This window comes from Gopherus evgoodei, chromosome 8 (genome assembly GCF_007399415.2).
Source record: "Gopherus evgoodei ecotype Sinaloan lineage chromosome 8, rGopEvg1_v1.p, whole genome shotgun sequence".
Lineage (NCBI taxonomy): Eukaryota > Metazoa > Chordata > Testudines > Testudinidae > Gopherus > Gopherus evgoodei.
In genome coordinates this window covers 22,845,235-22,868,676 of record NC_044329.1, presented here as the reverse complement: position 1 = coordinate 22,868,676, position 23,442 = coordinate 22,845,235, and the positions used below count along the sequence as shown (strand labels likewise).

The 23,442-nt window shown below is 43.5% G+C and overlaps 1 protein-coding gene across 6 annotated transcripts in view; it reads right to left on the bottom strand.

The window, feature by feature from the left end:
- HTR4 (5-hydroxytryptamine receptor 4) overlaps positions 1-23,442 on the bottom strand; it is a 230,268-nt gene that overhangs the window by 61,040 nt on the left and 145,786 nt on the right. For 2 of the 6 annotated variants that reach the window (XM_030573396.1, XM_030573397.1), the window contains one exon: positions 6,329-6,480. The exons of the other annotated variants lie outside the window; for them this stretch is intronic. In XM_030573396.1, the coding sequence (XP_030429256.1) occupies positions 6,330-6,480 (151 nt within the window). In that variant the 3' untranslated portion in view covers position 6,329. The remainder of the gene's footprint in view (positions 1-6,328; positions 6,481-23,442) is intronic. 6 annotated transcript variants of the gene reach the window in all.

The following is a 23,442-nucleotide window of genomic DNA, read 5'->3' as shown; positions in this document are numbered from 1 at the left end:
TCAATTTGATGGAACTTTATATCTGCATCTAAAGTTCCTCTTTCTCCGGTAAGAATAATGGGAAAAACTGAATCCCTAGATAGGAGCATTCCCCAAATTTTCTGTATGTCCAAAATCCAGACTGGCCTGAATGTAAAATTCAGATCCAATCTATTACTATGGCTTATGAAGATTAAATATATACACACATGCGCACACACACACACAGCCTTTGTGTGTGTGTGTGTGTGTGTGTAGCTATCTATCTATCTATCCAGGCTCTGTGTGTGTGTGTACATGGGTATATGTCTCTATTGAATTGAAAGAAAATGCAGCAGCTAGCACCATAGTATGAGTTCCTTTCTATTGCATCTGAAAGCCCAGAAAACTCTATCAAGTTTCTGTCTCTGAAATGTCCTCCTCACTTGATGAAAGAAACCCCCGCAGAAAGAACAACAATCTGCTTGAGTCTGTCACCCAGCCATCAGCTTGTCAGCTCCTGATCCATTAACAGGACAAACCAGTGGCCTTAAGATAGCAACAGAAACTCTGGGAACTGCCCAGAAATAACTCTCCATAATGAAACAGTTTGATTCCAGTTGTCTCATCCTGTAAGACAGAATCTAAACTCTCTTTCCTACTGGCTGCTCACAGCACAGCAATTGATGGAAGATGTATGTATCTTTAGTAGGAAATACTTCACATCATTTCACTCCGAGTACGTGGGAGCTGCGGAAAAACTAACACGCTTTTTATGGCCATAGCTCTACATATTACCACACCTCATGAATGATCCTTCAGCAAAATCTACCTTCCCCCCACAGCTTCTTGCAGTTCTAGTCTGTTATTGATTATTTTTCATTATTGACATTAGAGACAGCCAGTCAGGAAACTGAGTTTCTGGGAAATGTTGTTTCTTCTAATCCAAACAAATGAATCTCATGTCATTTCAAACTTCCTCTTCATTTGTCCTTCCTCTGTTCCTCATTTGGGTCCCACAAGGTTGAAGCTCCTATCATACACACTTCTCAGTGTTATTGTGGGAGAGAATTGTGTTTAATGTCAGCCAGGACTTACTGGTATCTTGCTTACTGACATCCCTCATGATCTTTCTGGGCTCTTTCTGCCTATGATGACAAATGTATATTTGTATAACAGTGATGAAGTTACTAAAAAAAACTTTACACTCGCTACCATAAAATCTACTGTTACTTTTCTCCCAGAACCTGCAGTGCAAGTAATTATACTTGATGCGCAATGCTAGCAACATTTCTACGCTTCAGTGATCTCCTGGGAAATTCATGGAAGATGATTTAAGGGGTAGAATGTGTAGGCTAGTTTCAAACATACAAACTCACGCAGTACTAAGGCTCTAACTTGTTCTCTGCTAACTGCGCTAATATAGACTTCCTGTGCTAGATATCATGGGTGTGAATATCAAGAGGGTGAGCAACTTTTTAGATTGATATAATTTTTAACTATGCATAATAGGATGAAATTAAGGAAAGAGAAATGTTAGGATAAACACCAGGAAAAAAGTTCCCACCCATGAAATCTATTACAAACCATGGAACGGGCCTCCTCACCCATCCCACAGGAGGTAGTAGAACTTTCCTTGTTTAAATTAGGCTGCAAAAAAAATTACTGTAGGGACCAATCCAACTTTGGCCAGCTTGGGGTTAGACTAGAAATTCTTGTAAGTCTTTCCCTTGTCTAGTATCAATGGTTAAACTTCATCATTTAATTATGGTAGTGTATATATAGACATTTTCCAAACACTCAAGAAGGATGGTCCCTACCCAGAGGAGCTCATAGTCTAGCTTTAACAAAAAATGTAGTAGGCCTTGAGACAGATCACAAGGTATCTGAGTAATACCTTGCACCATAAGTAGCCCCACTGACTCCAATGTGACTTCAAGATCCTATTCAATAGGCCAGATTCTCTGGTCTGCTAAGACTATTGTTCCATTAAAGCACTGCAGAGCTAAGTGGCCTTAAATTGGCTGGAGATGACAGATGGGCCATTTCTTGGGGAACTCCACCCACACCCAAATAGAAAGCTGGTGGTGGTAGAAGGACAGGTTCATAAACAGAATAGGGAGGGGAGAGTATAGGCCTATGTTGTGCCGGAGCTGGACACCTGAAGCTGTAAGCAGCTTCCGCTCTCCGTTCTCTATGACTGTGAGGCTCGGACAGTGTGGTGAATCAAGGCCAATGTGAATGATGGCATCACAATCTGGCCCTAGAGGAAGTGAGTTTCTTGCAAAATAAAATGTAGTTAATTATTTTTAATCTTGGTTCATTATCTCACCCAGTTCTCTTCATAGGCTTCACAGAGACAAAGTACTTTGGTGTAAGTTCTATCTGAGAAATACCTTCATCCAACTCATTAGCCAACCGGTTTACAAGGCATTCACTACAAAGAGAACTGGAAGGAACAGATGGGATGCTGAGCGGGCTTTGCAACTTCACCTTGAACAAATATTGACTCATATATTGCACTGAAGGATTATCTCTTTGATGTCTGGGCCAGCACACGGTGGGCAATGAAGAGTGATGAACTGGGTTTTCAGTGCACCAGAGAAAAATTCCCAGCACCTCTGACAAGTTATTTGAAGTCATTTCAATGGCCATTGCTCATTACACTTTGGACTTTCATTCTCCAGATGCTCCCTTTCCAAAATAATAGAAGTTATCAGACTTGCACAAAAGGCTTTTTATCCTTTAGATCTGAATGTAAAGTCAGGTATATGCAGGTAGCAATTGGATGACTTCAACAGCTGGAGAAGGGCCAGCCTCTATGTGTTAGGTGAAGGGTTTTTCCCACTTTTGGAAAATAATTAAGCAATTTCACACATATATTGAGCAACCTATTATCAAAGGTTCTGGAAGAGCTTTACAGACACTAGTTTAACCCTGAACCATCTCAGAGGTAGGCAAGGATTAGCATGCCCATTTCTGCAGATGAATAAAATGAGACACTCAGAGAAAAATGCCTAGTCCAGGGTCACACAGTGAGTCAGTTGCAGATTTGGAAGAACCCAGTGTTCTGACTTGCATGAGTCCTTGTGCTACCTCCTAGGTCATAGTCTTCCTTCCTCCTCCGCCAGGATGTACCTTGGGTGTTACAATATGCTTCCTGTGGAATTACACATTTCACACGCGAAGAACCTCTGACTATGAATGCAATGAATGCCAAATGCAGTGGATTGATTTGACTTTCACTGCAAAGATTTTCCCATTAGTGAATCTACTGGTCTATGCTTTCTATTGCACTCATCACCCTGCGATCTGAGCACTGGGGAGCAGTGTTCACCTTATTAGATGTAGCCCCTTAGTGGCAGGACTTTCTGAGGCTCAGAGCCAGTACAAGATGGATTAATGCTGCAGGAAGTTCCTATCTTATTTGAGGAAATTATATGTCAGAGGGCTGTGCTACATGGATTCTCTCTTTAAGCTGATGTGGACTTAATTTATGTAGCCCATGCAATTCTGATTTTGAAGGGGTATGAGAGGCAAATTTTTCCCTCGGTCCTTCTCGTGAAGCATTCTTTGTGTTCTCCATTGGAAGTTAGATGAGAACTAAATTCATCAAATCTGTCTAAGCCCACGTCCAGACTAACCCGCGGCATTGGCGGGTTAAAATTGATTGCTCGGGGATCGATATATCGCATCTAGTCTGGATGCGATGTATCGATCCCCGAGCGCGCTTACATCGATTCCGGAACTCCATCAACCCGAACGGAGTTCCGGAATCGACACGGAGAGCCGCGGACATCAATGCTGCGCCGTCCAGACTGGTGAGTACCTTGATTTTAAAAATTCGACTTCAGCTACGTTATTCACATAGCTGAAGTTGCGTATCTAAAATCGATTTTAATACCCTAGTCTGGACGTGACCTAAGACAAAGGTTTTATTGTATCAGGCAACCACAGAGGACACTTGCACATTTTCCCTTCAGTGATCTTCTGGCTAAATAACATATGGCAGATTTACATACATTTTACCCATGCCCCAGGAGCCTTTCCTACTTCTGAATTTGTTAAAACCTTGCATGACCCATTTAAAAACAAATAAATCCAACAAATATAACACAGACTTATATTAGCAATGCAGATAGCACATATGAGCAGATGGAGAAAGTCCATGCTCAAATGGAATAGAGAAGGAGGGAAAGTCTATGTTGAGGTGCTTAGTGGTGAGGAAGGCATTGACAAATGCATATTTGTGTTACCAGGAAGTGGAAGGGAAAGGCCATGATCAGATCCCTATAGTGCTCTGCTACAAACAAAGAAAACACATACAGTTTCCAAGCTCCAAACAGCTTTTGAGGTAATTGTTTTTCCTCTCCAGTTACCACGCTAAACACAGGGCTTACAACACCCAGGAAGTCACTATGAGAGCCTATGAACTTGTAGTGTTTACCATCCACTAAGGGGCCACATTCTTCCTTCACTAGGGAGGAAAGCCTGGGAGATCTTTGTGAAATATTCCTAGAACAATTCATATGGCATTTGATTGAATTAAGCAGCTCTGCAAAGTCCCCACCTTTCCCCAGAGGTGCACTCAAAATGCATTTCCTTCAGCAGCGAGGAAGAAAAAGAGTTTTTAAGAAAGTCAGCCTAAAATTAAAGTGCATTTAAATGATTAGCTCCAAGTTTTAGATGTAAGTATGTCTGCAGCCACAGTGAATAATATAACAAAAGTAGCTTAGATTTATATAACACCTTTATGCCTAAGGAACACAAAGCACTTCGCAAATGTTGATATGGACGTCCAAGAGTTACTCTGTCCAAAGATGAAATACAGCAGCTTCTGGGGAGCAAGACTGATTAACAGTGCACATCAAAATTATACAATGATATAGGGCAGGAGGCAGGGCAGGTGCAAGGATGTTTCATGCCCTAGGCGAAACTATCCACCTTGCCCTCTCCCCCCGCAAGCCCTGTAGCAGATCCCCATCCCCATCCCCGATGGCAGCTCCCCCCAGCCCAGTGAGCCGTGCAGCAGCTCCCCGTTCCAGCTCACCTCTGCTCCACTTCCTTCCCGAGCACGCCATCGCCGCTCCACTTCTCTCACCTCCCAGGCTTGCGGTGCCAATCAACTGTTTGGTGCCGCAAGCCTGGGAAGGAGAGAAGCAGAGCGGGGTGGTGTGCTCAGGGGAGGAGGTGGAGCATAGATGAGCTGGGGCAGGGAGTTTCCCTGTGTGCCGGACTCCCCTCCCCTCCGCGCCTTACTGGCTGCAGGTGGCGCTCCCCGCGCCCTTCTGCCCCAGCTCCCTCCACCTAAATGACGATGACAACGACCGGGGTGGCCGAAGATCCAGCCGCCGTGGTCGCTGCCGAAGGACCCGAAATGCCGCCCCCCAAATATTTGCACCCTAGGCAACCGCCTAGGTCGCCTAATGGGTTGCACCGGCCCTGGCAGGAGGCAGAAAAGATTGCCGTATGCAGCTGAAACTACAGAAGGGGGATGTAGGTGGAATTTAATTGGGATACCAAGGCTAATACCACAAATCCCCCTAAGGGCCTGATCCAAAGCCTCCAATGGGCTTTGGATCAGAGCGTAAATCTTCAACAAGTGTTCACATCTCAGGGCAGGAAGATGCCTTTTGGGCACTGTCTTGTAATGCTGGATGATGTTGAGCCACTCCACCCCACAGGAAGCTTCAGGAGATGTTGAGTGTAAACTGCATGTCCAACAACACACATACGTAGTTCCCATTAGAGTCAGTGGGAGATATGGTTTTAATGGAGGGGAGACCAGACTCAAGCATAGAGCAAATCTCCACACAACCACTTCCTTATGGCCACACTGTCCCTAAGCTTCAAGCATTCTGAGTGTTGTAAGAGATGTGCCATTGGTATAGGGTTCATTAGATATAAGAAGCCCAGCTATAGTGCCCTTGAATGAAGGAGAGAGTGAGAAGCGCTGTGTACACATGGAGCTTTGCATTTAAGGAGCAGCATGTGCATTCCATTTGTGCCTTGTGGCTAAGCCTGCATAAATATCTATCACTACAATAAAGCTGATGTGGGGAACAGGACTGGAATGAAATTATACAATCCAATAATGGCATTCAGCTGATGTTATCTAATCTGATTTCACTTGAGCCCTCCCCAATACCAAGTTTTTCCAACAGCTAATGTCTTGCCTTTTCATCAAAACCTCCAAACCAATTAAAATTACCACTCAAATAGCTTTCCACAGAACAGACGCTTTACTGTCAGGAGACCTAGACAGATGCAAACATAGTACTGAAAAGCCAGTTTACTTTCATTCAGGGCAGTGTCCCTGCAGACATGTGGGTTGCATCTTTGTGCATTCTCTCTGTCAGCTAGTACTTACATCAGAGACACAGCTTGTGGCAAACATGCAAGATAGGAGGAGCAGTAGATTCTCTGGGCTTTGTGCACGGAGATGCTGGGTAGAAGGAAAGTTGATGGGAGAACTGAAGTAGCTGCCACAGGTTCATCTGTAGCGATGCATTGATGAAACACCTGGGAAATAGCTACCATTATTCTCCAGCACTCCATATGGAAATAATCATCATACTACATGCCAATGTTTCCAAAATGCAGGAGACAAATGATTCATTATGCAAACTGGTCAGGCAAAGCAGAGAGCATTGGGAAACAGTTGTGCATGTGAACAACCGGAGAGGTTTAATTTACAGAGACAACATTTAATTTAAGTCAAAGTTTACATTTGAATCAGGGAGACAATGAAATCAAACCAACAAAAATTACATATAAAATAAGCCTTGGGCTGCTTGTTAATCTACAGCAAGAGCAGCCATTCCCCCCTTTCCCCTCCACTGTCTCCATTTTGCTTTTCATAAACACTGCCCTTCTAATCAGGGCTGCCTTCCAACAGAGCTGGACAGGCCATTGTCAATGTAAAGATATCACATTATTCTCTGCAGGCTTCTGTAAGCCACATTATTTTCTATTACTCATAAATGATAGATTAATTGATGCTTTGCAGAAAGCCACTAGGTTGAGCCAGGAGCTCGGGGGGTGTGGGTGTCTTTGATGATGCTATTGGATGCAGAATGGCTGACTACAGAACTCGAATTGAGCAGAGAAGGGAGCTAGAAACAAGAGCTTCTGAAAATGCCAATGGAGCATCCTAATTGCTCCCTGAAGAAGGGGCTTTCAGAGGAACCCAGACACAAAGTGAATCATACAGCAAATCAGGATATAGGTGGATGTCTCTAGTGAGATGCACAGCAAGAGGTAGTCTTAGAACAGAGAGACAGCCTGACCAAGGATTCACAGTGTCACCTTGCAAATATATTGGCTGCTTTCATTACCCAAAGCATATACTGTACAATTAAAAATAGACTTGAATGTATTGAAATTACAGTTGCTCCCAGGACCGAGGTACCCTGGGCGTAATTTTGCTTCTCCTCCAGAGTCAAACTGACAGACTAAGTAGAATTTCTGATGTTAATCGTAAATCTTATCTTCTGCCACATAACAAAAGAGGTTATTTCAGGACTAATTTGTTTTTTTCAAAATACAGACATATTGATAAAAGAGATTATCTTACGTAAAATAAAGAATATTGTGGTATTTTAAAGCCATAATCCATTCCTCCTTGTATAAAATAAGATAAATATCTTCATTTAATTCAGTGCAATTACAAGAAGCTTTTATCTTATCATAAAATTCTTGGCTTTTTCTGATGATGCATTTTTAAGCTGTGCACCAGGCCACAGCACAGCCGCCAGAGTTAACACTGTCCAGGCTGGCAAAACATGGCCCATTATAAGAAGGACTCCCCACCAACAAGGATATAGCTCAAATACTGGTATTAGCTCAGGAGCCTGGAGGAGAAATGACAACTGTAAATGGGCAGAGCATTTCAGAACAGGTACACAGCGGGTGTCTCACTCAGAACAACATGAAACCAGAGTTGGCATATGCAGTCTGTATGTTACCTGCCTAGTGCAGGGCTTTACTGGGCTGGTGAATGCGTTACACAGATGAAGCAGCACAATTGTTGCACAGGTTCCTTAAGTGACCCTATCAATGTCACTATAACCCGACAATCTGGATAAGCCAGGGATGCTACAGGTCCCCCAACAGGGGATGAATGCCAGTGAACATTTGAGGTCTGTGGGAAGAAGGCTGAACCCCTTCCACACTCCTTTTCCTGAACTTTGCAGGATCATTCTAAACAACCAGCAAAAGCCAAGATGTGTTTGAAATATTTTAAAAAAATGTAAGAACTTTTCAGGTTTAAATTTTGCACCAAAACTAGAAAGAAAAAAAAGGGGTGTCTGGGAAACTCAGCCTAAACTTCCAGGTCGACGGCTGTGTAAAGAAAAATTAGCACCTCAGCTTTTTATCTTGGGTGAACCCAAGTCCAATAAATCGATTTCAATTACAGGTAAAAAGGAAAGATTAGGCAAAAGCTGCAGGGAAAAAAAAAACCATAACAAAAAAATAACTACAACCTTCCCTCACCCCGATACTGGAGGGTTTTTGCTTCAATGGTTGTGAAATCTTGTCACCCACTCCAAACAAAGGATTAAAGCACAGCTGTGAATATATTTCACACATTAAGCACAGCCTCCTAGAATCAATTCTTCAGTACAATTACTAGTCACAAAAAAATCCCCAACAATTTTTCTTGCTTTGATTTAGAAACGCTACAATTCACACTCTTTCCATTCTAGATATGATTCCAGTCTCCTCTCTATGTAGCACTGGTCCCAAGTTCTTGTCTTTGAAATTTTGTCTAATGGCTGGCTTTTACATGAAGGCATTTTGAATTAATGATCCAGCATACAAGCTGGCTAGCCTGGTGGTAATATGTAATGAACCTATAGCTCAAAGACACCTCACATACCAGCGGCCCCACTGACTTCTTCTGCTCCATTCCACTCAGGTTAAACTTCAACAGGTCTGAGGAAGCCTGTGAGATGTAGCTGGTGTGCTTGTTAAACAACATAGGCCAGATCCTCAGCTAGTGTAGATCGACATAGTTCCATTGAAGTAAACAGAGCTAGAAGAGGCTGATTTACACCAGCTGAGGATCTGGCCCCATATGTATTACTGGCAAATATTTCTTTTTTTTTTAAAGAAGGTATTTTTCTTCCTAAATACACCTTATTATATGAAGCAATTAAAATGTTTATATAATGGTGGGCCTGCCCTTTTTCCATTGCTCCCAGCTCTCCTTTTTAACTCGTCTGTGCTAACACTGAAAGGGAAGCAGCTAAATGAGAGCTCAGAAGGCTGCATGAGACAGAACTCAGTAATGAGAACATTCATTGAAGGAGTGAGCAGGGGTACGTCAGGCAGGGAAAAGCCACTGGAAACCTAAAGGACAAGGAAAGAAGCCCAGTGCTGGGTGAGACAGACAACCACTTCTAAACGGTCTCTCATGTCTCTTCTGCCTCACTGTCTATATCTCCATGTATGGTTCTTCCCATTGTATGCACATTCTGATCATCACAAATACCCTTGCTCCAGATTGGTTTCACACCTGCAGTCTGACAGCCCTTTAAAATTGACTAAATGTGCTGCTTTTCCACCTAGCTCAGCAAAGGGGGAAAAGAGAAGGGCAATTATAAAGAGGGTGTTGATTGAATCTTAAATTTAACTGTCTTTAATACTGTACAGAGCACACCTAGTGCTCAGCTCCTTTGGTGTATGTGCAGTTCTCTTTTGGTTCTGGTGAGGGGTTTCTCTGCTGTCGACTCATAGATTTTAAGGCCAGATGATGTCCTGCATAATACGAGTCATAAAATCTCACCCAGTAATTCCTAGGTCAAGTCCATCACTTCTGTTTGAGCTAGAGCATCTCTTTTAGGAAGAGATCCAGTCTTAACTTAAAGCCCACCAGTGATGGAGAATTGACCACATCCCTAGGTAACTCGTGTCAAGGGTTAATTACCTTCAGTGACATTTATGGCTCTTCATGTTCTGCCTTTTGATCCTATGTTTAAAGATCTGCCAGTCTCAGCATTTATGAAACTTACTTTAAAAATCTTGTATGAGGGGAATGACTATGATGCCAAAATGTAAGATATAGTGAGATTCCATGTGTCCCTGAGAAGTTGGAATGTATGTTTTATAGCCAATATTGGAAAAACATTTTTTAAAATTACAAGAAATCTCATCAAATAAACTGCAATGTTTTTCTTCATTTTATGTCTAGTTACCCCTTAGGTTTTTATAAAACAAGTCTTCAGAGTGGAAATTAAAGAAGATAAAATCAAAAGCAATTTTGCTCTTGACTAAGGTCAACCTAAAATTAGAAATGGAAACGGCCTGTTAAGTTATTTAGTCTAGTTCCCCTTCTCTCACTCACATTCTCCTCTGTTCAATGCAAGATTGTCCCCCTACAATATATTTTTTTCAAGTGCACTGCCAAGCCTAGGTTTAAATATCTCAACCAATGTTATTACAAGGCTACATTTACTACTGTATTATCAATGCTTAACCCGAAGGAGAAAGACTGGGCAAGGAGAACAGCTGTACAAAAAGAAATTTATTTAGGGCCTGATCCAAGTTCCATTAAAGTCAATGAGAGAGTTTTCAGTGATATTAATGGGCATTGGGTACAGGCCATAAACCTGTATATTTGTGCTCCCTCTGCTATTAGTTCCTTTATTTGTAGTTGCATAAAAGTTTTCGCTTTCTATTATCTTTCCTCCAAATAATGGGGCTGAATTCATCATTAGCATAAGGGTTTTTTGTCTACCAAACAGCAGTTAGGCAGCTGGTGTACTCAGACTTATTGTCTATCACGCTGATCAATACTGTGTCATTGTCTCCCTGTGCTCCCCCACGTGTCTGAATCTATGTGTTGTCTCTTGTCATATATTTAGACTATAAATGCTTTGGGGCAGGGACTGCATCTTTGCTCTGTGTTGTACAGCACCTAGCACAATGGACTGGGGACCCTAGGTGCTACTGCAATACAAATAACAATGAATAATAATAACTAGCGAACACATATCCATTGAAGTCAATAGAGCTGAGCCACTTTTGGCAGTGAATGGCGTCCATAATCCTGCACTTATGACAACACACACCTTTACACTGGAAATGATGTTGCAGTGCCACAGAGAAATGTGCTGTGAGTATGGAAATGTGCTATACCAAACGTAACCTCAAAACAAACTTTATATGATCAACATGAAGGGCATTCTCCCCCCGCCCCCCAGTGGAACTTGCCAAATGCTAGGTTCCAACAGCTGTAACCGAACAAAGAGCTTTTATGGCCATATCTGTGTCCCTTCCTCTCTGCAGAGTTATAGGGTTAAGAATGATCAGTTACTTATAGATTCATAGATTTTAAGACCAGAAGAGACTGTTGTGATCATCTAATCTATTCTCCAGAATAACACAAGCCACAGAACTTCCCTGAATTAATTCCTTCTTCAACAGCTGTAGTTGAATTAGAGCAGATCTTTTTGGAAAACATCCAGTCTTCATTGAAAGCCCACCACAACCCTTAGTAAGCTGTTCTGATGGCTCTCTCTTAAACAATTGTACCTTATTTCTAGTCTGAATTTGTCAACCTTCAATTTTCATCCATTGTCATATCTTTGCTAGATTTAAGAGCCCTTTATAACCAAATTTCTGTTCCTTAGGTAGTTATAGACTGTGATCAAGTCACCCCTTTACTTTCTTTGATAAGCTAAATAGATTGACTGACTGCCTCAACTGTCTCACTATGAGGTATGTTTTCCCATTCTTTAATTTTTATCACAGCTCTTCTCTGAACTCTGTTTCAGCATCTTTCCTGAATTGCAGACATCCAAGCTGGATTCTGTATTACAGGAGTGGTCACACCAGTGCCAGTCCAGAGGTAATAAATCTCGTATTTCCACTTGATATTCCCTGTTTATACATCCAAGGATGCATTAGCCCTTTTGGCCATAGCATTACACTGGAAGCTCATGTTCAGCTGATTATCCACCAAGATCCCCAAGTCTTTTTCAGACTCACTGCTTACCCGGATAGTCCTGTAAGTATGGACTGCATTCTTTGTTCCTAGGTGTATGACCTTATATTTGGCCATACTGAAACACCAGTTCACCAAGCAATCCATATTGCTCTGTATCAGTAACTTGTCCTTCTCATTATTTACCAGTCCCCCAAGCTTTGGATCAACTGCAAACTTTATCAATAATGATTTCATATTTTTTTCTAGGTCATTGATAAAAATATTAAACAGCATAGGGCCAAGAAACAGTCCCACTAGAAACACTGCTGCTCCATCACAACTTCTCATTTACAACAGTGCTGTAACAAGGGCGAGGAGAGTGAAGCGCTTGCCTCAGGCGCACAAAGCGGAGGGGTGCAGCTCTACCGCGATCATCGGCGCATCGGCAGCAGCTCTACTGCCGCCGCTTCTTCGGCGGCAATTCAGTGGCGGGTCCCTGAGTCCCTCGCAGAGGGAAGGACCTGCCACCAAATTGCCACTGCCACATCATTAATTCTTCAGCCACAATTCGGCGTTGGGTCCTTCTCTCCGAGAGGGACTCAGGCACCCATTACTGAATTGCCGCCGAAGATCCTGGAGCTGGCCCTTGCGTTGGGCGCAAAAATTCCTTGTTACGGCTCTGATTTACAATTACATTTTGAGACCTATCAGTTAGGTGCCATGTTGATTTTTATATAATTCTAGTTTCTTAATCAAAATGTGCCTTACAGAAGTAAAAGTATATTATATCAACAGTGTTACCTTTATCAACCAAACCTGTAATCTCAGCAGATAGATTTTCCATAAACACATGTTGATTGGCATTAATTATATTTCTGTCTTACATTTTTTATTAATCGAGAATCGAGACTTGAATCAGCCATTTTCAAAGTTCTAGTTATCTCACTATCATGTGAGGAAAGATTCTCTCTGTCTTGTTTATGCTCGGCCAAGCAGGCAGAGGACTAACAATTGACTAGTTACAGCTTCCTGAGTCTCTATTGGTCCCTGGTTGCTGGGCACAGGTTAGAGCAATCTCTGGGCTGCTAAATTGTGCAAGCCAGTTAAGACCCTCCAAGACACTATTTTCCAGCTGGGGGATAGCATTCCACTCCAACCACTACCCCTCTCAGCCTCTATATGGCACCTATACTGGGAGTGGATGGGAGGAAAGCATAGTAGCTGGATCTATACCTGCTGGAGTATGCCCATTTTGGGAGTTGTGGACAGTCTCTGCTCTCTATATGCTGCCTGAGTGATGCAAAGGAGTGGAGTAGGACAGAGAATCTGCCCCTTAGTGCTTTATAATAACAGAAGTAAGCCAACTTTTATTCCAGATGAGGAGGTCAGGTCATGACATGAGCTGCAGCCACACAATACAGCTTCTGACTTCCTGCCAGAGGGATGCATTGAAGCTATAAAGTGCTATTCTTGTCTCTTAACATTATTCTTGAATTGATATATTGTATTGTAAAACACCTCTCATTACATTGCCAGAGAACTGAAACCGACAAACATTTCCAAATTAAACCCTGGAGGGAAATGTTCTTTATCATCATTAAATGTTACAGTTTAAATAAGCTTTTCCTTCTTTTGCTCTATTATTTTAAACTGACACCAGATGAAAACGGAGAGATATAGCAAATCCTAAATTCATGCCATGTGTTAGTAATTGCATCTAAATTATGTTCCCTAAATCTCTGAGCTCTGTGTTCACCTGATGCTCATGCTATGATGAAATAAAGAAAGCACTAAACCACCTGAGTCTACCTTGTGTAATGATTTTGTGTGCTTCAGTTATCAGCCCTTCCACATGCTGGGTCATGAGGGCTTCACTGAGAATAGAACTCCGGACGTTCTGCTCCAAATACACAAACTCTGCCAAAGGAGTTCTGTGAAGAAATCTCCATTAGCTATAAAAGAGAAGGAAACCTATTTCTCCATGGCTCTCCAGCCCCTAGAAGGCAATATGATAACATACTTGAGCAAGTCGGCAGGGCGCAATGGTGCATAATCACACTTAATCAGCCCAATAAATTACAACAGCACATAAAAAAGAATTCTATTTACCTAAGTGGAGAAAAATAGATCTCTGCAACAATACAGGTGAAAAAAACTGGAGAGGTTGCAGTCCATTTTAATTTGACAGATGAATCAAAATAGTACTTTATCAGCTTCACTAATAAACCAATTAGGTCCCTAATAACCAGTCCATAAAGTTTCCTTTAAAAATCATTTCTCAAAGAGGAATTAAATAGACACACACAAAAAAGCAAAATTGCTGGAGGGTGGGAGATTTCATAAATGTGGCTTTTCTCAAATTCTTGGGTCAGGTATTTCCTTAGTGGGAATAGTGGGACTGTAGTCGGTTGGTTATTTTATGTACTTTGCAATCAGGTGAATTGCACGTTCAGTGGATTTTATCATTGGGAAGGTCACTGCTAGAAGATAATATATTACACCTCCTAGAGTTCCATGGGCTGTGATCATATCAGATCTCTTAAGCAGAGCAAGTTTACTGCTGATCATGTATGGGAAAACATCCATGGAAATAAAGTGTGCTGCAGAAAGCATTGTGGCTGATTCAGAATATGACAATATCCCATCCCTAGTGCTAAAGAACATTGTGATCCTGGAGGTACTAAAGCTACTTCTAACAGATGTAAAGTCAACGTTTCCATCATCTGGGGTCATTAAAGTTTCTGTGGCAGTTTTTGCAGGAATTAGGGGTGTTAGCCCTTGTGGCCTGGTCAGATTCCTTTGGGCAGCAACATTCTGCCCAGCTAAGTTCTCCTTGGGTATCTTTACACTGTAGCTGGGAAGAAGCCTCCCAATGTGGGTAGACAGATGCACACTAGCTGTGCTCAAGCTAAAAACAAATGCAAAATGTGGAATGAATTTTTTTTATTTGAACTTTGTCATACGCTTTTTCTACCATGACCAACCCACTCTTGACTGGGTGTATTCCTGAGTTTACTGCATTGCTTAGTGGAGGTGCCCTCGCTACATTATCCTATCCCATGCTCATCAGGGATAAGCGGCAGCAAAACTTCCAGTAACTTTTGGAGGATTGGTTGAGGTGCATGTTGCCAATTGACTTAGTGCAACAGAGCCCACCCTAGCAGCCTACAAGCTAAATAGTCACTCCAAAATTCAAACAGCATCAGGGGTCAGCTTGTTGGCGTAGGAGCAGCTGGTATTTACCAGCAAGCAGGAGATCCTGGGTTTGACTTAATCTTTCATCTCTGAGCAAGGGGAAGATCAGAACATTTAGCAAGTTTGTTAAAGCAAAGCTGCATTCTGTACTGAAAAAGCAAAATTTTAGTTAAAGAGAAATCTTCCCCCATCTCTGGTAGAAACCGTCGCACCCTCAAGATAAAATCCAGGTTCTTTTTGATGTGTTCAGACATTCTATTTTCAGCATCATAAATATCACAGTGGGAATGTAGCAACTTGCTGGTCAGATAGACTGTGCACAACACATTTCCCTCTCCAGAAATATTTGCCTTCCAGTTTATATAGTGCATAATGGTAGTTTTTCCTAATTTCTGTGTGTGTGAGAGAGAGAATGAATGGGTGGAGGAGGCATGTTTTTTACTGTACAGCAAAAAAAAAGACCAAAAAATTCTTCTCTACTGTTATTCTCCTGGCTTCCATGGAATTCTAATGGGGGGGGCAGGAGGAGGAAATTGTCCCACAGTATCTTGCACTCCTGGAGACTGTCTCTTTTTAGTTACTTCTTGCAGTCCAACCTTTCTACTAAGCAGCTGTTTTGGTGCTTATAGACATCTGAATTTTATGAGTGAGAGAGGGAGACAATGGAGGAATAAGTCATGCTACAGGTTAGCTCAGACCTGAGGCTAATGCACTTTCCCTGACAAAAAACACCCATGCTGTCAGCTTGTCATGTCTCAAGGGACAGCCCTGACCCTGGAAAGCTGGAGGAGGCAAGTGACCAGAAAAGAGAGAAGCTGCATTTGAAAGGCTGTCATCTGAAGATACTCAGGATGTAAATCTCTAGCTGTTTGGGAATAAGGAGACTGTTCCCTCTGATCCTTAGTATAGCCTGATCCGTATATGGGAGAAAACTCTGGTGCTTCCAAACCTTGGCTAAATGGCAATGAATGCATTTTAGTCCAACTGCTAGCTGGGTGTCTGTTTAATGCCCAGTAAAGTATAACAGACAAGAGTAAAGGGAAGCTGTATAGGCAGAAGTAGGAATTTCTAGCCACAAAACTAGAGTCCTTGAAAGACACTTCTCAGTTATATCAGAATGCAACATAATGACACGTTTTTAACTAATCTCCAGATTTCCTGATTCAAATAGCATCTCCTGAGTACAAAATCCTACCAAAGCACGTACAAATGCATCGTTCCCCTCAGCTCTCTGGCTACCTTGTTAGAGAAGACTGGATTGACTAAGTGATGCACAGAGCACACTGGTATCATTCAGCAAGTGCTATTACCAATTTGTGCGTATCTGGATGGAAAGAAGCAAATTTTCAGACTTAGGCACAACATGTACAGACCCGGGAGTCTGTGTGTGCAGGCTTAGAAGAGTGGGGCACCGCTACCTAATGTGCAGGTGTCATTGCTTGCTTGTGCTTCCCAGTTTTGCAGGCACACTCATTCTCTGTGGACACACTTGAAAATTGTAGCCCTAGATCTAATTCCGTAAAAGAGAGTGAATCTGAACTTGGGCATAGCCAGAGAGATAGTGGCTGGGAGAGTTGAGGATAGAAAGGGAACATGCCATCAAGAGTGAATTTCTGTGAGGACTCCTCATTAGCACAGCCTTTATTGCTATGGTGATTACCCATCTGTTTAAAACTATTTAGAGAAATGAGTAGGACTTGTAATTCATCCCTTTCAGAGTCATGTCTGTATTGTTCTAAAGCATGACTCTCAGGAGAAGTGTGGAGAGCACAGATGGTGCCAGACTGGAGCAGGCACAGTCCACAGATGGCACCATGAGGGAACAAGCAGATTGCAGGTGCATGGGTGTGCACAGGGAGAAAGATGTACTATATGCCTTCTGAACCGATTTCCTTTCCTGTTGCTTCACCTTAAAATCTATCTACTGGCTTCCTCTTACCTTCCACAACAATTCAACCTTCTCATCTTCACCTGCCAGGCCCCACACGATTCTGCTCCTGCCTATATCTCCCGGTCAGATTACAGGGCTAGGTGTTAAGCTACATGCCTTCATCTATCCTGGGGAGGAATTCCATAATTCTCCCATCCTTAGATCAAGCCCTGAACTACAGGACCCTGTGGATAACCCATAATACCCAGCAGGCCCCACTGGATTCAGTTCCTGAGACTCTTCAGGAGGCTGTGACCAAGCAGATGTCTTAAGAGAAGTGTTGTTTATTTTGAAGTAGGTAAAAAGTATGTATAGAAAAAGGTTTTTAAAACAATAATCGACCCACATGTCTTTCTTACCTACAGGCTTATCATTCCCTGAGGGTAAGCTAGGTAGGCCTAACATCTTCAGAAACCCTGGGAAGTCCCTGTGTTTCAGCCTGGTTCCCCTGAACAATTCCCTCTCTCCCAAAAGAGAGACCCTTTTTAAACAGCTATAGTTCTTTTGTTCTTCTGTATTTGTGGGCTTTGGCCTTTCTGGTCCAAATTAGTCCTGTAGGCTCATCAGAGACTGAGCCAATGGTCTGGCACTGTCCCATAACAACTCTCACGTGTTTCCTGAGGGGTGTCTTATCTTCTGCCATTCTTTTTCTGCTGGTATTTCCTTATAACTAAGGCTACGATTTAGTCACGGAGGTTGTGGAAGTCACAGAATCCATGACTTCCATGACCTCTGTGACTTCAGCCTGCAGTGGTCGGGAACTGCAGGGTCCCCTGCCCCCAGCTGGGTCAGGGAGCTATGGGGTACCCCCACTGCCTCTGGTGGCCCCCAGAGCTCCAAGTTGCTGCAAGTGGCGAGATAATCTGCAGCTCTCAGCCACCACAGGTGACAGGGTCACCCCCAAGCCCACGGCCACCACAGGTGGCGGGGAACCCTGCAGCTCCCAGCTATTGTGGGTGAACCCCCACAGCTCCCGGCACTCTGCTGATGGGGTTACCCCGCAGCTTCTGGCTGACATGGGAGGTGGCGGCATCCCACAGCTCCCAGGCCCCATAGGCAGCGAGAGACCCTCAGAGCTGCAGGTGGCAGGGGTACCCCGCTGCCCCTAGCTGCTGCAGGTGACTCCTAACCCCTGCACAGCTGCCCTGCTTCAGGCAGCGTGGAGACTGGCAGGTCCCCATTTTGTCAGATATATTTTTTGTAAAAGTTAGGGACAGGTCATGGCTTCCGTGAATTTTTCTTTTTTGCCCCTGACCTGTCCGTGACTTTTACTAAAAAATATCCATGACAAAACCATAGCCTTACTTATAACCCCGTGTAATACAAACCCAATGCATTCATACAGTAAACATCTCATTAACCAGGTCAGTATACAGTATTCCTAAATTAAATACAGCTCCAAATCAGTCATACTTCCCTCTTGTTCCCTTTGCTCTTCCCTCCTCACTGCCTCTTTTGCATCCTTCTCTCTTCCTCAATTCATGCCCTTTATGCTTGGGTAAAGTCTCCCTCTTATGCCCAAGCAACCTCTCTCAACTCTTTGAATCAGACATCTTCCACAAATCCTTTCAACAATGACCCCAGTTAGGTTCTTACATCACCTCAGATTCATACAGGGACCCAATGTGCTGTAGGTGTCGGTATCGCTGAGGCTGTGTCCCCCCTATAGTCTAAGAATTGGCTTCTCCGGCTGTGCAGTGCCAAGCATGATATAGATTCTTGGTAAATATTGCAGGCTGGGGGCACAGCCAGAAACATCAGAACATATATAAGCATGGACAGACCAGTACTAGAGTACACCTGGTGTGCGGGGTAGTGCTATACCTACAAAATGTATCAGCAAAGAAGACCTCACTGAGTACTAACCCAAGTGTAGATTGGTTCTGACCAAAGCTCAACTGCTCAGAAAGGACTTGGTGATTGGGGGGAGGGGAGGACTGTGTAGAATGTTAGTGCCACCCTAAGCAGAGGAACCCTTCTTCAAAAATATTTGTGTGAGGAATGGGGAAGGTGGGTTGGGCATTCAGAGGGCACTGAGAAGGTGAGGTGTCCAGGCACCATTGAATAGGCATGGTGAAGGTATGATACCAGCTATTTGATGCTCCAGAGCAGCAACGCCATGCAGGTGAAACTTTATCTCACAGCACCAGCTGGTATCTCCATGATCACCAGAGCATAAACAGAGAAGAGGACTGGTGCGCTGGGCTTCCCACTCCACAATACTCACACATCAGATGCTCTGGACTGGTTGGATCTGAATTCTGCTGAGACAGCCAGACTCCTTTCACTGACTTCATTCTTCCACACAGTTCTCTATTGCTTTGTCTATCTCTTTAAATCACTCACCCTTTAAATCATTCATGTCTTGGGTGTAATTTTAATTACTGTTTGGAGAGACAAAGATCTGCTCTCCTGGAAATTAATTTATTGCCAAAAACTACTGACCAAGTCCCATCTTATTACAATGAGGACTAATTCTCTTTCAGTAACTCTTCATATCTCAGGGTACGTCTACACTACCCACCGGATTGGCGGGTAGCAATCGATCTATCGGGGATCGATTTATCGCATGTAATGTAGACGTGATAAATCGATTCTCGATTGGTCTCCCATCGACTGCTGAACTCCAGCTCAGCGAAAGGCGGAAGCAAAGTTGACGGGGGAGCCGCGGTGCACCGCGAGGACGCAAAGTAAGTAATTTTAATTCGATCTAAGATACGTTGACTTCAGCTACGCTATTCTCGTAGCTGAAGTTGCATATCTTAGATTGACCCCCTCCCCCACCACCCCAGTGTAGATCAGGCCACAGATACTTCTCCCAGCAATCAATCCCTGGAGAACCACAGAGGGTACACTCAAGGTCTATCCACTTTAATGGGGTGTAATTTGGTTTGCATAGCATGCAAGGGAGGGAAAGTTTGTAGCTAATGGCACAGAGGGAGACTTCTCGGTTGGATGTAAGACATAATGCAATCGATGGGCCAATGATCTTTGGAGATGCAATCAGGTGCTGAGGCAGTTCAGGGCCTTGTGAGATTGAAGCCATCTTAAGGGCACGACTATTGTCAAAAATCACATCTGAAAAGAAGCAAATTAGTTCCCTTCCACAGCACCAGCATCTTGAGATTTATTTATTCCAACCAGCAATCAGCCTGTACAATTTGTACAATCTTGCTGCTTCCTCTCCATTGCGATGCAAAACTCACTTGGAGGTGGCAGAGACAGCCCTAACAGCAATGGTCTCCATGCAGGAGGATTTACAAGGAAGGTCTCAGAATGGTTGCCTGACTCTGAAAAGAAACCCCAAGAGGAGGAAGGAGCAGAGAGTAATATTTTTTCCCCTGAGGGAAGGAAATGGTGGCCTGCTGATTTAAAAGGACTTACTGTGCAGGTGTTTTATTTATTAGTTTCCATAGTATTCTATTGCATAGTCATATAATTCTCAAATGTGTCAGCCCCTTCTCTCCATGTGTGCAATAGCCTGTTGCACAGTCTCCCATCCACCACTGCCAAGGCAGACAAAAGGACAGGAGAAAAAAAGTGCTATTATCCCAATTTTACAGATGGGGAATTGAGACAGAGAGACTAAGGCCATGTCTACACTACAGGCATTACAGACACAGACTACAGTGATGGAAGTGGGTTTTCTGTTGTTGTAAGAGCTTCACTTCCCTGAGTGACAGTAGCTAGATCAACAGAAGCATTCTTCCATCAGCTTAGCTGCATCGAAACTGTCTATTAGGTCAGCAGAGCTCCGGCACTCAGGGGTGTGGATTATTCACACACTTGAGCACTGTAGCTATGTCAACCTAAATTGTAAGTGCGGACTAGACTGAAGGAACTCGCCCAGGGTCACCTGGGAAGTTTGAGCGATGCACCTGTATCAAGAGAAGAACAGACCCGCTGTGTTCATCCAGCACAAACATGGGTGACTGCTGGGAGTAGAAGACATTCAAAGGAATGTATGCCTGAATATAGATACCTGGTTAATACCCTTTGCATGCAAGCTTCTATATCACGCAGCAGTGACTGTCTCCCCAACCCATTCCAAACAGACCTTTCAGAGGGATTGAAATACCATTTCATACAACAGTTCTCTCTTTCTTTTATGGAAATTGCAACCTTTTCCTCCCAACAACCAGGCTGGAATTATTTTTACGCCTACTGAGTTCTAAGCCATATAATTGCTAAACTTTAAAAACCTGGACACCTGAGAAACTGGTGACAACAGATCAACTGTCCAAACAGCAGAAAGAAAGCACTGGATCAAGATGGCTTCAGCTTTATAGAAGCAATTACCTGTGGCCTCTGGGAGGGGGCAACTGATAAGGCTACAGCACAGTGCTAGGCATTAACTTCTGCATGGAATTCAAAAAGTTTTATACAGCCTTGCTGTTCTGAGAGTGGAGCAAGGGGTAGGTGGGTTATTTATTTTCTATATATAAGGACCAATGGTTCATCATTTTCAAAGCCTGTATTTTCTCCTTCTCCCTTTGCTCTTGTTAGAGGAAAAACATGACTTTGGATGGCTTAGAGAAATAAGATCAGCAGCAGGTGAGGAGACTTCTCCCCAGTGGAAAGAGAACAGACACATTATTTGGTCTGCTTTTCTGCAAGAAAACTGATGGATTTATCACTTTATCCCATCTGAGCTCACCAGAGTACAAACCTTTCTATATGCTCTATGTCCAAACAGTACCCAAGACGGAGAAGGATGGTGCAGCTAAAGCACAGAACTAGGAAACAGAAGATCTAGATTCTGTCCCTAGTTCCCCCATTAACTCACATGGTGACCTTGGACAAATCTTTCCTCCAGCCTGTGTGTTTCCTGCCTGTCATGGGAATGCTAACCTCGCAGTGTGGGTCTGAGAATTCATACCTTCACTAACCTGCCGTGAGACCTTCTGACAGAGGTAGCTGTAAAGTGGAAGCATAAAGCATTAAAAGATCATGTGTGAAAACTATTCCCACAAGTCCTCCTGAACACTCACAGCATCAGAGGTGACTTTAGGACCTCCACATCCACTGAATGTATGCGAGGGGTGCGGCAGCTCTCCTTTTGCCCGTTTTCCACTCTCCCTCCCTTTCCACAACACAGAAGATAGCAGAGCCTCTACTGGAATTCAGAGCAGGATGCAGGAGTACCAAGGAGTCTAAAGCCCTCCAAGGTTGAGGGGTGAGTGTTTCAAAGGCAGCTAGAGGGTTGATTTCAATGGGAGTCACATAGCAAAATCCCCAGACAGCTTTGAAAATCTCAACCAAGTTTCCTATGGATTATGGCAGCTACCTCTGGAGAAGCAATGAAAGAGTCTGGATAACCCATCTGTGGCAGGGTGCTGGTGCAAAAGCACCTAATTAGCCCCTGCTCAGCCAGCCCCAATCAGGAGAAATAGATTAGGGCTGCGGAGAAGTCTGGTGCCTGGCTTTTAGAACTGGCTGCACCTGCGGGCCTGAGAGTTCACGGACTATAAAGGCTGGCTGGCAGCCAGAAGAAGGGGGAATGGTCAGGGGAAGGTTAGTCTCCAGGCTGAGACTCCGTGTAGGAGAGGCGATTGTAAGGCCTGCAAGCTCTGTATATACTATATCACTGGTGGTGGGAGAACATGTGTAAATAAAGCCATGGGTGCTGCAGAACTAGAAGCCTCTCTGAGCTTTATTGGGGCAGTCAGTGGGCCCCAGGAACAGGGGCGGGCAGAGGACCTTGTTACACCATCCAGAACATGGGAATGAGAAGAGATGACTTTAATGAGAGGAAACAGACATGGGTGCACCTCGGTCCCTCCTTTTCTCTGCCTGTGCCACGTAGCAGTCTCATCCCCTGTGGGCTGTAGCACTTTGGTCTTATTTTGTTTGTTGGGTTTAGTGCGTGGGTGCTGGGTGGCAGAGCCGGTGGTAGCCATAAACAGACTAAGCAATTGCTTAGGACTCTGAGAAGCTCCAGGGGGCGCCCTATTTGCTCTTTATGATAAGAACTTGCCTATTTTAGTATTGTGGTATTGGCAGGGTGGGGGGGAATATTCTTGCCTAGGGCCCCCAATGATCTAGCACCATCACAGCTGGGCAGTGTTGGTGGCCTGTGACATACAGGAGGTCAGACTAGATCAGTGACTATCAACCTTTCCAGACTACTGTCCCCCTTTCAGGAGTCTGATTTGTCTTATGTGCCCCAAGTTTCACCTCACTTAAAACGATTTGCTTACAAAAATCAGACATAAAAATACAAAAGTGTCACAGCACAGTTACTGAACAATGGTTTACTGTCTCATTTTTTACCATATAAATATAAAATCAATTGGAATGTAAATATTGTACTTACATTTCAGTGTACAGTCTATAGAGCAGTATAAACAAGTCATTGTCTGAAATTTTAGTTTGTACTGACTTTGCTAGTGCTTTTTATGTAGCCTGTTGTAAAACTAGGCAAATA